This window comes from Triticum urartu, chromosome 2 (assembly GCF_003073215.2).
Source record: "Triticum urartu cultivar G1812 chromosome 2, Tu2.1, whole genome shotgun sequence".
NCBI lineage: Eukaryota > Viridiplantae > Streptophyta > Magnoliopsida > Poales > Poaceae > Triticum > Triticum urartu.
The window spans coordinates 620681827-620696584 of NC_053023.1; the positions used below are offsets into that span (position 1 = coordinate 620681827).

General features: G+C 47.0%; 1 protein-coding gene across 15 annotated transcripts; it reads right to left on the reverse strand.

Annotated features, from left to right (window-relative positions):
* Nucleotides 1-2679: 2679 nt before the first annotated feature.
* LOC125539233 lies at nucleotides 2680-10961 on the reverse strand. 15 transcript variants are annotated; one of them, XM_048702626.1, is made up of 8 exons: nucleotides 10115-10961; nucleotides 9896-9981; nucleotides 6950-8115; nucleotides 5496-5606; nucleotides 4786-5420; nucleotides 4187-4706; nucleotides 3535-3811; nucleotides 2680-3459 (listed from the first exon to the last, which is right to left on the reverse strand). In XM_048702626.1, exons 3-6 carry the CDS (start codon nucleotides 7010-7012, stop codon nucleotides 4544-4546), a joined length of 972 nt encoding a protein of 323 aa, XP_048558583.1. In that variant the 5' UTR covers nucleotides 7013-8115; nucleotides 9896-9981; nucleotides 10115-10961; the 3' UTR covers nucleotides 2680-3459; nucleotides 3535-3811; nucleotides 4187-4543. The 15 variants fall into 15 exon arrangements, with proteins under 15 accessions (XP_048558583.1, XP_048558581.1, XP_048558582.1 ...); XM_048702624.1 differs by having other exon boundaries at nucleotides 10111-10960; XM_048702625.1 differs by having other exon boundaries at nucleotides 6950-7130; nucleotides 10111-10956.
* Between the last annotated feature and the right edge of the window lie 3797 nt (nucleotides 10962-14758).

The following is a 14758-nucleotide window of genomic DNA, read 5'->3' on the forward strand; positions in this document are numbered from 1 at the left end:
CTTTAAGCCGCTTGGGTTCCCAACGTAAACCGGTTCCACCCAATGTTTTCCTGGATGTGTTGCATAATCTGTCCGTCAAGCTCCCTGGTGAAGAGGATTTGGATGTTCCTGATCCAGAAGCTTAGTTGGTGGCGTCTCTTCATGTTATCCCGGATTGGACGGTTCCATATTTGGCGTATATGAACCGGGGCGAGTTACCAGAAGGTGAAACTTCGAACAGGCAGATAATCCAGCGGTCCAAGTCCATGACTATTATCAATGGAGAGTTACATCATTGTAGCGTGATAGGGGCGTTTCAATGCTGTGTATCTCTTGAAGAAGGCTGCGAAATTTTGCGTGAGATCCACGAAGGAGATTGTGGTCACCGCGCCGGTTCAAAATCTCTGGTAGCCCAAGGCGTTTCGTCACGGTTTCTATTGGTTGACGACTCATGCTGATGCCGAGGACTTGGTCAAAAGGTGTGATGGATGTCAAAAATTCTCATGACGCGCTCATGTACCGGCTCAAGAATTGCGGATGATTCCAATCACTTGGCCGTTTGCAACTTGGGGCTGGATATGGTTGGGCCCTTTAAGAGATCCAAGGACAAGAAGACTCACCTTTTGGTGGTAGTTGATAAGTTCACTAAGTGGGTGGAGGTAGAGCCAGTCAGTAAGTGTGATGCAGCTACGGCGATTCAATTCCTCAAGAAGGTGATTTTCCGGTTTGGCTTTCCACACAACATTATAACTGATAATGGTACAAATCTGTCCAAAGGAGCTATGAAGGAGTTTTGTCAACGTGAGCACATCCGGCTTGATGTATCATCAGTGGATCACCCCCAGTCTAATGGTCAAGCAGAGAGAGCCAATCAAGAGATCTTGAGAGGCATCAAGCCCCGGCTTATGGTTCCTTTGCAACGGACGCCGGGTTGTTGGGTGGAAGAGTTACCTTCTGTGTTATGGAGCATCAATACTAGCCCAACAGATCCACGGGTTACACGCCTTTTTTCATGGTTTATGGAGCGGAGGCGGTTCTCCCTAGTGACATCCGTCATGACTCGCCTCGTGTGGCGGCATATGTCGAAGCTAACAATGAGAAGGCACGACAAGAAGCACTTGACCTGTTGGATGAGGAGCGTGACATTACAGCAGCCCGTTCAGCAATTTATCAGCAAGATCTGCGTCGTTATCACAGCCACCGGGTTAGATCCGGAACTTTTCAAGAAGGCGATCTGGTGCTCCGACTCATCCAGGATTAGACGGATATGCACAAGTTATCCCCACCTTGGGAAGGACCTTTTGTGGTCAGCAAGAATCTGCACAACGGGTCATACTACCTTATAGATGTTCGAGAGCGCAAAGACTCACGTAAATCGGAGGAGGAGACCCACCGGCCGTGGAATATTGCTCATCTTCGGCCTTACTATACTTGAGCCATAGGCTCTGCTCATGTACATAGTTATGACAATGTATATATTATAATTAATATAATAAACCGGAGCCTCGGCTAAAGCAGGGTATCTGTTGTTTTTCTTATATCATGTGTGGTTACATGGGGGCTTCTGTTCATAAAGCGGCGTCCGGTTTACCCCTTGATTTAGCTTATCAAAGATTTATGTAAAAATCACTTGGGGGCTTGGTTGCATTTGAACCATAGCTACACCTCTTGATCGGCGCAATGCCACAATATCACTTGGGGGCTTGGTCGTATTCGAACCATAGTCACACCTCTTGATCGGCTCAAAGCCAAATTACTCCGGGGCAAAAGAGAGTGTTGCAAAACAACAACTCAAACATAGGCACCCACTGACCACAGCTCAAAATGTTACTTGGGGATTCTTTGTTGTCGCAATGAACAAAGAATCTACACTTGTAATAGGCTATCAAGCCACGGCTTGGAAGCCTGGTGTATACACCTAAAACCCCGGGTTAGCCTGCCTTCTTAAGTAAGTCACTCTGCCCAGGTAAACCTGGTATGACCCGTCGAACTTTGACAAGTTACTCTTATAAGAACCTAAACTTGTCAAGTTAAAACGACGATTGGTTAAGGATTGAGGACCATCTTAAAAGGCTTTGTAAAATGGTTTAACTCAGTGGCCTGGCAGCCCATGAAAAGCCTCGCATTTGGGGCCTGGCAGCCCGTGAAAAGCCTCGACTACAAGTTTTCATCTACTCTTATTCGAAAAGTTTTTTCTTCTCCTTTGATGAGATTTATAAAAAAATTTGATAGACCGGCATGCATTAACCCGGCTTGACTTTCTACTACAAATTGTCAGTATATGATCAGTCATAATCCGGAGACTATTAGCCCGATCTGGTTTCGACTATGAGTCACTAGAAATGAGTCTGGATAAATCGGTGTTCATCACAACCCGGAACGGTTTTATCATAAACCGGCACAATATGAAAGGAGTTACTGTTACTCAAGGTTAGGGTTATCACCCTCACTTCAAAGTTGGTCAGCCAACATTATGACTCAAGGTCACAAGTATCAATTATTTTTATATTTTGATTATCTTTTTATGACCTTGGTTATATACCTTGGCTATATATCTGGCATCATGACCCGTCCGGCGGTAAACCGCCAGGGCGCTTTAAACTTCTTGTCTGCAGGGATAGCTTGAATAAATTGCTATGGATTATGAACATCATATGTCTTAAGTATGGTGGATTAGCAAAAATGTCAGGCATAGATAAATATGCATGATGGCATAGCAGACCAAGTGTTTTAACTAGCCTATTACAAGGCGTTTAAGTGCCCAAAAGAATAATTGTCTTTTGATAACTGTTATGGCATGTGGAAGGCTAAACCGGCTTCTAGATCATGCTTCATCACCAGCTTGACCTGACAGCTGCAGATCATCTTGCGCCGGTTCATCCTCTTCGTCTCTACCCAGCGGATGGAAGTCAATAGTTGTCCAGTCGATCCCAGTTAGGGCTTGGAACACAGCTTCGTTGCTTATAAGGGTGGACGGTTCAATGTCAGGGGCATAGGTATGCTTACGAATTGGCGGGATGAGATTTTGAACCTCTGGAGTTGTTGCAGCAACCCGTTTTTTGTGGATGTCATAACTCACCTGATAATGTGAAAGATCAGCTTCTTCAGCTAATTGGCAAGCCAGTGGACGTACTTCCCGGTTCATGGCTTGGAGGTCCTCATTTCTAAATTCTGACCCGTCTTCTTTTAAGCTCGGATAGCCTTTGTTGACATCCTCCGGATCAAGGTCAGGCACCCATGCCTTTGCCCGGATTAGTGCGCTCAGAGCACCAGCCCTTGCAGCTGATCTCTTTAGTTCTTCTACCCGGGCAGGCAGCATAGACAGCCTTTCTAAGGTATCCTTGATTAACGTTGGGGGCGGTTTATTGTGAGAAGCAGTGCAGATGATTCGTTGCACGCTGGTATACAACTGCTCTATCAAAGTGTAGGGAGCCTTCAGCTTCTTCTGTACGTCAGAGCCCAGATGACCAATGCGAGTTCCTGCATCATTACAAGCGTCAGTAAACCGGCAACGTATGGGATGATATGTTAAAAGTGTAAAGCAAGGATGTTTACCGAACACAGCAGTAGTCATGGCATGTATCTGCCGCTTTACGCCAGTCAGCTCATCTACCACCGGTTTAAGAGCGGCTTCGGCATCCTCGGCTCTTTTTTGTAAAGCGGATTTTTCTGTGTCCCAATCCGCCCGCTCTTTGTTGAAACTCTCCTTCAGTTTTTCCATAGCAGCTAAAGCGCCGAACAACTCATCCTTGGCTTTGGAGGTTTCGGCTTGCTGGGACTTGATGTTTTCTTGCAAATCAGCGGTTTGAGCTTCCTTTTTGCTCAGCTCAGCCTATAAGAGACAGACGTATAATGAGTTGATAGTACATATTTGAAGTACCAAGCACATAACAAGTTATGCACCTGATACTTGGGGGCTAATGCATATTTGCTCTGGGTCAGAAATTTCTGCAAAGTCCCAAGCACAATACAAGTATTGCTCTTGGCACTTGGGGGCTAATGTATGTTTGATCAAAGTGACATTGTGGGTTTTCTTCTACACAGTCCCAATTCATCTTCATAAGTTAAACTGGCCCTCGGAGACTAAGTATGCAAAATTGAGATATTACAAAGTCCCGGTTCAGATTGGTATCATAAACCGTCACTTGGGGGCTATTGAAGTTGATATTTGCAATTGGACATAAGAGAAAAACAGTTATGTAGTTACCTCATATTGCTCCTTCATTAGATTTACTAAGCCGGCTTCAAAGTCGCGGCTTGCGTACAGACGGTTTAAAAAACCAGAATGAATGTCTTGGGCGTTGAGGTGAGCATAACTTCACAGATCTATGCTCCATTTGCCTTTGCCCATGGTAGAAAGTTCGTCCTTGGCGCTGTGTTTGGATAAAGCGACAGGATTTCCAGGAGCGGTATGGCCAAAGCTAGTAATCATAACATCAACCTCTTTATCATCAGCATCCTTCACTGGAGTGGGCGGTTTATTAGTATCCTTAGCTAGACTGACCGGTTTATCATCAGTTCGGACAGGGCTGGTCGGCTTGTCAGCATGGCTTGTGGTGTCAACTTATACTTGTTCAGCAAAGAAGTCATGGCCTTGAGGCGGCGGATCATTAAGCATGGCGTCAGCATTGGTTTCTTCCGGGTCTAGAGTCTTTTCCGGTTCAACAACCACATTATCGTCAGCCGGTTTAGTTAGCCGAGCCTTCTTTCTGGGTCTTGGTTTGGCACTGAGAAAAACAAATATAAAAGGTCAAGATATTGTGTCAAGCATAAGGCATTGAAAATAAAATTAAAGGTATGACTCACCCAGGAACTGTTTTGAGGGGTGGAAGCTTTGTGGTTGATGACTCGCCAGAAGATGAGTGGGAAGTACCCTGATAATTTGAATCAGACGGGTTAAGAGGCTGACGGAAACAACCCGCCTTGGGGCAAGAAGTGTCAAGAGTATAAGAGACCTCTGATCGGCGTTTCCGATCCAGAGTATTCGGTAAACCGGCGGAGGTAACTACTTGGCCATTGTGCCGGGTTGTGCGGCGAGCTTCGTGTTGTTGCGTCTTCAAAAGAAAGTTTGGGTCCAAGTAAGCAAGGGGGTGAGAAAATTTTACTTTCCGGTTTGCTCGGCGGATTTTTAAGGTTGGCACAGGATCTGAACCGGGGGAAAGGATAATTACCTCTACGTCGTCGGCTTGACTGCTTTCAGCGTCGTCCTGATAATAATCATTGTCAATGAGGTGTATGAAAAATGAACCAAGAGAATCAAGTTCTACCTCTAAGTCCGAATTAGCCACATCGGCATCCGCATTTGGCTCGAAAGACGCAGTGGTCCTTTTCTTGGCAGGTTTTTTAACAACCTTGGTCTTCGGGCGAAGTGGCTTTGCCGCTTTGTCTTGTGGTTTTTTCGGTTTATCCTGTGGTTTTTTCTTCCAGAACGGATCATCACCCTGGCAAAGATGAACAAAATTTTGAGAGTATTTCAAGGGATTAAGCTGAAAGCAAAGAAGTCATGTGATTCTTACAGCTGGCGGTTTGTTGGAGGTACAGAAAGGACTTAATCCGGTCTGGCTACAAATAGCCTCTGGTTCATTCAGCATCTTCTTCACAGCCTCGGTAACTTCATCATCTGTAAGCTGAATATCAATGTGTCATTGAGGGTCCTTCAAGCTCCCGGTGTATTCACACATTAAACCGGGGCGTCGGCTTAAGGGCAGAATACTCCAGCTTAACCAACAACGAGAAAAATCAACACCTGCTAAACCATTCGCCATGAAGGCTCTAAGCTTTGACAGTTGTGGGGCATAGGTGGCCCTTTCCTTGGCAGTTAGCCTCTGAGGAAAGGGATGTGTATTGCTAAGACAGTGAGGGTGGCAACCCGGTAAAGGATTTTCATCAGTTGGAGATGTGTCTTTGCAATAAAACCATGTCTGGTTCCACTCCTTGGGGTGACTTTGAAGCTTGGCGTGAGGGAAGCTGACTTCCTTCCTTTTTTGAACCGCCATTCCATCGAGTTCAGTATTGGGTCCATCTATAAATTCTGTGTGGTGGTTTAAGTGGAAGAAATCCCTAAACAATTCAACTGTGGGCTCCTCTTGAAGATAAGCCTCACAAAAGACTTGGAAATGGCAGATGTTGGACACAGAGTTTGGACCGATGTCCTGAGGGTGAAGCTGAAAACTGGCAAGCACATCTCGGAAGAATTTTGAACCGGGAGGGCTAAAGCCTCGACCCAGATGGTCAACAAAAACGATTACTTCTCCATCCTTGGGTTCAGGAGGATTTTCCGTACCAGGGGCCCTCCAGTGAATGACCTCTTTCTTGGCTAAAGAGACAGTTGCGACACATCTGTTTAACTGGTCTTCAGTGACCCGAGAAGGAACCCAGTTGCATTCATAGACTTGCTTGACCATTTCAATGGGAAGCTGAAACATGATTATTGCCGGTTTAAGATTCACAATGGACAACTATAAAGCGGTGCAAGGATATATGCATGTTATTAAACCGGAGTTTGTTATTGGTAAACCGGAGTCTGACAATGGAGAAAGTGCAAAGATAAATGCATTGGCGGTTCAACAGGGGACTAATGGTACCTACCGAATCATCATTTTTCTATGAGATTAAACCACCTAATCTGGTATTGAAGATACAGATCTAAGATGTGTAAGTGAAGGAAAAACAAGTTTCACAGCCTGGCATAGTAATTTCAGATATGTCGTGCATTGGAAAATCAAAATATATTCTGACCTAATTTCAAGTGCTCGAACAGTTTAGCAAGTTCAGATGAGTTTTATATAAAGCAGATGCCCTAATATGGAAAAAGGAGTTTAAACTACAAGGGCACTGAAAAATATCAGATCTAACTCGCCATTGGTACTACTGAAGAGGAACAAGGAAGAACAGCTCCAAGAACTTCGAAGAACTCCGATAAGTACAAAACCTAATGGTAAGATCTAGGGTGGAGGGAGAGAAGGCTTACCAATGACAGAGGAACAGCGGAGAGACGCCGCGGCTTTCTGGTACGAACAGGTTGATGTAGCATCCATTGTTGAGGCAGATGCGAAGATTGACGGCGGCGGCAGAGCTCGAAGGTTCGGTCGGCGCGAGGAAGAAGACGATGCGAAGAGGCACGCGGGGAAAAATGGAAAGGACCCCTGGTCCTATTTATAAAGGCAAAGGGATAAGTGACAAGCGCGAAAATTGAGGAGCCCAAAAATTGGATATGTGGCGGAGCTATCGCCTCAATTGTCGGAGGTTTATTAATGAAGGTGAGCTATATGCAATTTTTTAATAACAGATGACGTCATGGCGGTTTATCATGATCCTAGAAGATGACGTCATGGCGGTTTACGAGACTAATGCGAAGGTGCTGAAGAAGAAATCTTCTCAAGTATTGGAGATTGACATGAACCAGTTCAAATCAATCTGGGGCCTAATGTTGGGGATATTACTACTGGGCGTAAACCGGCCAGGCGAGGCCGGGTTATCCCTATAATGAGTTATTATATTTGAAGCCCATGAAGACAAAGATGTTGACGCTTTATGAAGGCCCAGGGCCCAAAGGCGGATTAAGGCATGTAGTCATAAACCGACCTTGATATGTAAGCTTGTATTATAAGGCAGAAATAAGTAGAGACCGGGCCGGACACGTTTATGAGCCGGCCTCGGAACCCTGTAAACCGACAGGCGTCAACCCATGTATATAAGGGGACGACCCGGCGGCGGTTTAGGGACAACAGAAAACAACTCGAGACCCAGGCAAAGCGTATTCGCTCCCTGGTCATCGAAACCCAAGCAATCCCACAACAACTGGATCGTAGGCTTTTACCTTCATCGCAAGGGGCCGAACCAGTATAAACTCTCTGCGTCCCTTGTCCGCTTTAACCCCTTTAAGCTAACCCGTCGCGACGGCTCCACGACTAAGTCCTTTCTTTAGGACATCTGCCATGACAAAACCACGACAACGCCTGCCAAGGTTGCTCTATGCTAGCAACAGAACAACTCATAGTAGCGAAATATCTTCTAGCAGCGAAACAACGGCGACAACGATGGACTCCACTCCGCAGGGACTCTGGCTGGAACGCGTATCCTAGCTCGCAAACTTGGGATCCTCGGGAATCAAGCAAACACAGCATGACCTGCAAACTGGCATGACACGCCAGGTGAGTACTTTGAATGTACTCACAAGCTCACAACAAGCAAAAGCACTCCAGACAAACAATATCATGGCATTTACAAGTTAAAGCAATGAGGAACATGATACCACTAGCACATTATAAGCATGGCATGAACTTATGAACATGATGATGCTAGCATGCAACATGTTTAAACTATCATGATTCAACTTACTCTGTTCGGGGTTACCTCGTAACCACCACATGTACCACTTACCATCATGGACATCACACGATCACCTCAGGATCAAATCAAGCTTTGTATTAACAATACCATAGTAATCATTACCTGACCACAAGGAGCTTGATCCTTACCCGTGATTATCGCATAACACCACAAACATCAACCAGCTTCGGTATCAACGATACCACTGTGATCCTCTCACGATCACATAAAGATCAACAAACTTCTTTCCTCATCGGACTAGGGTTATCATTAAGCAGGTTATTATTTCTATTGGCCCATAGTGTGACCTACTATGAAATGGGCCCATATCCACGGGCGCGGCTATCGATATGTTATGCACTCCATAGAGGTTAGTACACTGTACCCACACTACGGAACCCAAGGCCTCGTGCTCCATTCGGGTGGACCAACGGCGTTCCGACAAAACCAATCTATTGCATGACACTCTCCCAGCCACTCTGACAAACCCGCCTTCGGGCTAATTCATGGGTGACCCTGATGTCACCTCGTGACACGCAATGACCACCATCGTGGCAAAACATAAACGGTCCCAAACGGGGACAAAAGCGCGCAAACAACTCGGGCACACATGGTTATCACCGCCTACCGGGCCAGGGCAGCGCGCGTACATAACCTTCCCTAGTTGGAGGCACCGACGAGAGGCATGACAATAGACTCGGCCAACAGGTGTTCAAGTTCATTTAATATTCGATTAAACTTTGATAAGTAAATAGCTGAGCCATAATAAACATGATGAAACGACAATGCATACGAGCATGATATTAACATGAACATGGATGGGGGTTATAACCATATGCAACCTTAGCATCAACAATAATAAAGCACTTAGTCTACTGGATGCAGATGGACATGGCATAGCGATGATCATGCACATCACAGATAATTTTCATAACTGACGATAATCATGCATCAGATGAACATCACTATCACTAGCTTGACATAAATACCAGCATGAAATACGAGAACAATACTACTAGCAACTAACCATATAACTAACAGAGTGCATAAAAGCATAGCATGATGATAAGCAGGGATCCACAAGCATAACCGAAATAGCAACATCAGTAGTAAATGAGCAAACATTTATTAAACATTCATGTAAAAACCATGAATACTGCAAATCCATCATGTAAGTGGATGTCGTGGCTTGCCTGGGGATGAAGAATACTCCAGGAAGAAGTGCGGTGAAGTCGCGGAACGATTCGCCAAAAAATATTCTCTCTCGGAGGGGGCTAGATAAGGGCAAGGGCAAAATGGCCCTGTTCAAGAATTCATCCGATTAACCAGTTAACTTGCTGATTAATCCCTACTCATAGGGTCCCCGAGTAGCCGATTACCCGATAAACCATCCGATTAATTGATTAAATGGCCGATTAACTTGCCGGTTAGCCTATTAATCCCCTACTCACCGGCCGACCGAGCAGCTACCAGTTAACGATTTCCTCAACAATGCAAAATGGTCATTTCTAGTATGCGAACACATAGTGAAAATGACACCAACAGATCAGGCTCGATGAGACGAAGACGTGGGCTTTGGAATCACCTGATTCGGAGTTAGAGTCGCGAAGATACGAGCGGTGGAAGATTAGGGAACAATGTGTAAAAATAGCTCCACAAACAAGTCCCCGGCTGAAAAACAGAAAACGCCTTTTCTGAGAACGCGTTTTCAGAACAGAGAAGCGTATTTTGAACTGAAGACGAATTAAAAGACGTTTTCACAGGAGGAAAACGTATTCTCTCTAATACGCTTCCACTTACTGACGTGGCCCGTGTTGGGTCAACGCGGAGGGGCTGACGGGTGGGGTCCCGCGGGGAGGAGGGGGCTCGCCTGGCCCATGTCTTCTTCCTCCTCACCCTGCCCCCGATGGAAACAGAGTAGGGAGCAGGGGAGGCTCTGGCTGACGACGGCCCGGCCGGCGACGGCGGTCTCCGGCCGAGTGGGCGGCACCGGCGAGCTCGAGGGAAGGAGGCGCGTCCAACGGGCTGGGTTGCGGGCGCCGGGGAGGGGCGGAGTGGCAACGCCACGCGGGGACAAAGAGCAGCGGTGGCGGCAGCCGAGCATGGGGGCGACAACCATGGCTACTCCGGCGAGGAGTGGAGAGGATGGGGAGGTGCGCCGGCGTGTGGGGAAGAATATGGTGGGGTCAGGGGGTGGAGGAGGAGCTCGGCTGGCCGAAATTTAGGCCGAGGCCGAGGCGGCCATGATGGACGGTGGTGGACAGAGGCGAGGTGGAGGGGCTCCGGTGGACTAGGAGGGCCGATAAGAGATCGGCGAGCTGCGGAGGAGGGCGGCCAAGCTATTTATAGTAGAGGGAGAGCTCGGGAGCGGTCGAGAAGCTCTGGCCGACCGACGGACAATGGAGGAGCAGAGAGCTTAGCGTCACGGGCACGGCGATGGCGACGCAACGCCGACGATATAGGAGAGGGCAGCAAAGGGGAAATGACCGCACGGTCGCGGGGCAACTACCAGACATGGAGAGGACTCGAGAGGAGGAGGTAGCGGACAAGCACAGCCTCGCGGTTTGCCAGAGCGTGCGGACCTGCATGTCGGCCACACAGGCACCGCGTGAACAGGGGCACTACCATGTCCGGTAGATTGGTCGTACGAGGACAAATTTCGTGATCATTTTCTCAATCCTATTCGAGATCTGATCCTAGTTTGAAATTTTTTCGAGATCTAACTCTTTTGCTACCGCTAAGGTTTATGACGGTATGGTGTAACAGCCTACCGCCAAGGTCCTTGGCGGTAGGGTTGCATGCCCTACCGCAAAATCCTGCTAAATATTGAACACAGTGCGTGCTCTTGCCTACCGCCAAACACCTTGGTGGTAGGGTTGTACAGGCTACTGCTAGTCTGTTTGGCGGTAGGGATATTTCCTACCGTCAAGGTCTCTGTCGGTAGGTTGTTACACCCTACCGCCATAGACCTTGGCGGTAGCAAAAAGGTCAGATCTCGAAAAAAATTAAACTAAGATCAAATCTTGAATAGGTTTCAGAAAAAGATCAAAATACGAAAAATTGTCGTCATACGAGGGAGAAGGCTAAAGAAGAAAGAGACGGGCATAATAGAGCTTGAGATGACAACAACTAGCAGATATGCTTAGGAACAGCTAGGTGTTTGTGTCGTTGTGAGGAAGATACAAGAAGAGATAGATTCTGATCTTTGCTGGGTGTGATTACACACTAAGATGATCACCTCTGTAAATTTGCACCTTGTTTGGATGAAGATAAATGGTACTTGTTGTACAAACCACCATTCTGTACAGAAACGCAAACAATGAAGTGGAACTCACATACTAGACTGGATTGAGATGAAAATGGTCATGACATGATTATTTAGGCATATGAAGGTGCCATAAAATTTTCATACCATTTGGACAAGCCAAAGTGATATTTCCTTCATAATGCACCTCTCTGCACAGAATTTTAGAAAAATTGAAAAGGACTAATGGCTAGATGAAATCAGCCCAAAAATTTGGGAGAGAGTTAATATGGGTAGTAGCATGTCCTGGTAAAATTTCAGCAATAATGAAGCAATATAAAATATAATTGCTTCACAACCCGAAAATCTGATCAGAAGCAAAGATTTGAAGGTGCGATCACATAGTTAGTTGGATGGAGCTGAAAATTGGTGCACTGCCATGATTTGAGCATATGAAGTAGCTTGCAAAATTTCAACTTATTTGGATTATTCTAGCTAGTACTTCCTTCACAAAGGCTTCCATTTGACAGAAACTTTGGAAATTTGCTAAGGAAGATTTATTAGGCAAATGGAGTCAAATTTTAGCATGAGGCAATAATTTGGATGTGACAGCATGCCCAAAAAGTTTGGGAGCAATCAAGAAAATATAGGTGGCACTTTCTTCACAAAAGGCCACACTGGACAGAATTGAAGAATGAATATTGATGAATTATTTTTGGGCTAAGAAAGGAAAGTTTGGATATTTCTGGCATGTATAATCCAAACAATTTATGAAAATTATGTAGGAATTTTATGGAAGACGGAAATATAGGTTGCATCACAACCTAGGGCAAAAAAAATATTTCTTTAATAGAAAAAAGAATATTCTAAAAAATATTAGGATAGGTTCAAGATGGGAGATGACATGATCCTGGGATGGTTTTGAGGATGACAAGCCACTTTGGGAGCTTGAGAAGAGATGGTCTTCTCAGGTTTCATGACCAGAGAGCCACAGAAAAGCAATTCAAAACAGAGTGAATCTTGAGTAGTCACTGGGCATAGTGCAAATCATTTCCTCCCAGCCCTCCCCCCCCCATGTCGTCTCCTCTGAGGTGACTCGGGGACAACCCTAGCGCTGCCGCTCGCGCTCCCTCCCCTCCGCCGCTGCCCGAGGGGCTCGCGGGGCTCGCGGCGCTCGCGCGCGGCCCCGATGAAGGTGGCGGCGGGGTATCTGGCGCCTCCTCCCTGGGTGGAGGGCTGCGGCTCCCGTGGCGGCGGCCCCGGCCGATGGCGTGCGGCGCCGGCGGGTGCTGGTGGGCAGCCTCCACGGCTGCGTGGGCAGGTGGTGGTCGTGGACGTCGGTGCTGCGGTGGCGCCTCGCTGGCCGCCAGTTCACCTTGGAGAAGCTTCGGCGCCGCCCGATCTGCTCTGATCTATGCCTGTGTTGGTCCCCGGCGGCTGCGGTCAGCGTTTCTTGGTGACTGCTGGTCGGATTTGGCGTTTGGGCGAGGATCCGAGGGAAACCCCTGGCCGGCGCGGCGGCCCCCCAAAGTCGACGCCTTTGGCGCCGATCCCCTTTTTGGAGGCTTTGGGGTGGCTCCTCTCCCATTCGCCTCCCCCCTGAGCTTCGGCGAAAGTCGGCACTCACCTGATCTGGGCGTCGACGACACCTTGGTGCCGTGATCCTTCTTGAAGGCGGCGCCCGGGATGTGCTCTTGGGGGTGGAGCGGCTGGTGGCTTGGCTCCGAAGTATGACGGCCTGGTCTTCCTGCGACTTCCTGCTCGGCTTCGCCCGGTGCATAGTGATGCCTTCTTTGGTCTTCTCCATCGGTGTGCGCCTTCGTTCGACAGCTCGCGCCCCGTGCTCCATGCTACCACTGCCGGCTTGGTGCTCGTCTGGTTGGTCCTCTGTGGTCCGCTGGTCAGCTCCGTCTGCTTCTCCTACGGTAGCTGGACACCTTGAGTTGGGCTTTGTGATAGCCATTCTGCTGTTCGCCGGTGCGGCACTCATCGAGCCTGGGTGAAAGGGTAGTTGCCCTTTGCGACGGTGGAGACAGCTCAAGTGTAGCCCATGTCTGGCCTGTGGATGCAGCCGGCGCTCGATGCTTGCTCAGTGTGGCCCTCCTTCCGTGTTCTTAGTTGGCTAGTTGGTGTAGGCGTAGTGCTGGACGTCGACATCAGTGTTTCTACTGTTGCCATTGTGTTGTTTCATCTAGTACCTTGTATTTTTCTTTCCGCTTTCCTTTGCATTTCATCTGTATTATGGTGCCTTTGTAATCCTGGTCAGTTGATGGCTTTGTTAATTCAAAGTCGGGTTAGGTTCGAGCTCTTCTCGGGCTCGGTCGGTGGCTTTTGTCTAAAAAAAAGCAATTCAAATAAAAAATCCAAAGAAAAACCAAAAATAAAAGGCAAAAAATCAAGGTGTGACAAAAGTTCTGTTGACATGTGTTACCTCTTGACCTTGGTGATCAATTCTGCATGCGTGGTTGTGTTCACCTTGTTTGTGATTAATGACGCACGCGGTTACTCTAAAAAAACTTGCCCTTTCCTGAGCCACTTGGATGCACAAACAAGGAGATCATACAAAACTTGGCACACATTTAAAAAAAAGTTGGAAATCAATTTATTAAATACTTGTTTCTGAGCGAAAGAAAACACAAATGGAAAAGCATACCATAACCCATAAATCCTCCAATCATAACGATTCACATGGATCCATGACATGTCCTACTTAGCGCTCCATGCGCACAGAAGGCCTCTTTGGTCCCACCTGCAAGTGGGCTATTTTGCGGAGGATAGCCAGGTACAACGTATCTAACGAGTAAAAAGGTTTAATGTCACAGTGGGAATGGGTTGATAGCTCGGCATGTCGCTACCCAGTGGGTCCACAGGAGCTATCCCCACAAGTAAGTGAAATTGGATGGTGCGAGGAGTCAGTGCTCTGTGGTGTCGCGCGGCGGCATTTAACTTCGACTACCCACCAAAGCAGAACAGCCAAGCATCGTGTGGAGTACCACTGTACTTTTATCATGGGATTCCGTGTTTAATTTTTTTTTTGCGTGGAGTGTTTAATTTTTGTTGGAAACGTAATCCTCCGTCTCAGATGTTTTCATAGGCTAGCCTTAAGAACGGTCATAGGATTTCTTTGATTCAAAGAATTTTTATTGGATTTTTGAAATACTTAAATCATTATGAATTTTCTACATTGGTCATTTGATTCATATG

Bases quoted from the DNA above. Each gene is read 5' to 3' on its own strand.
- LOC125539233 (XM_048702626.1), bottom strand. From the start codon at position 7,012: ATGCTACATCAACCTGTTCGTACCAGAAAGCCGCGGCGTCTCTCCGCT. The intron at 5,421-5,495 runs GTAAGAATCACA...CATCTTTGCCAG, and splicing joins CCTCCAACAAACCGCCAGCT to GGTGATGATCCGTTCTGGAA. The intron at 4,707-4,785 runs GTGAGTCATACC...TGTTTTTCTCAG, and splicing joins CCCCTCAAAACAGTTCCTGG to TGCCAAACCAAGACCCAGAA.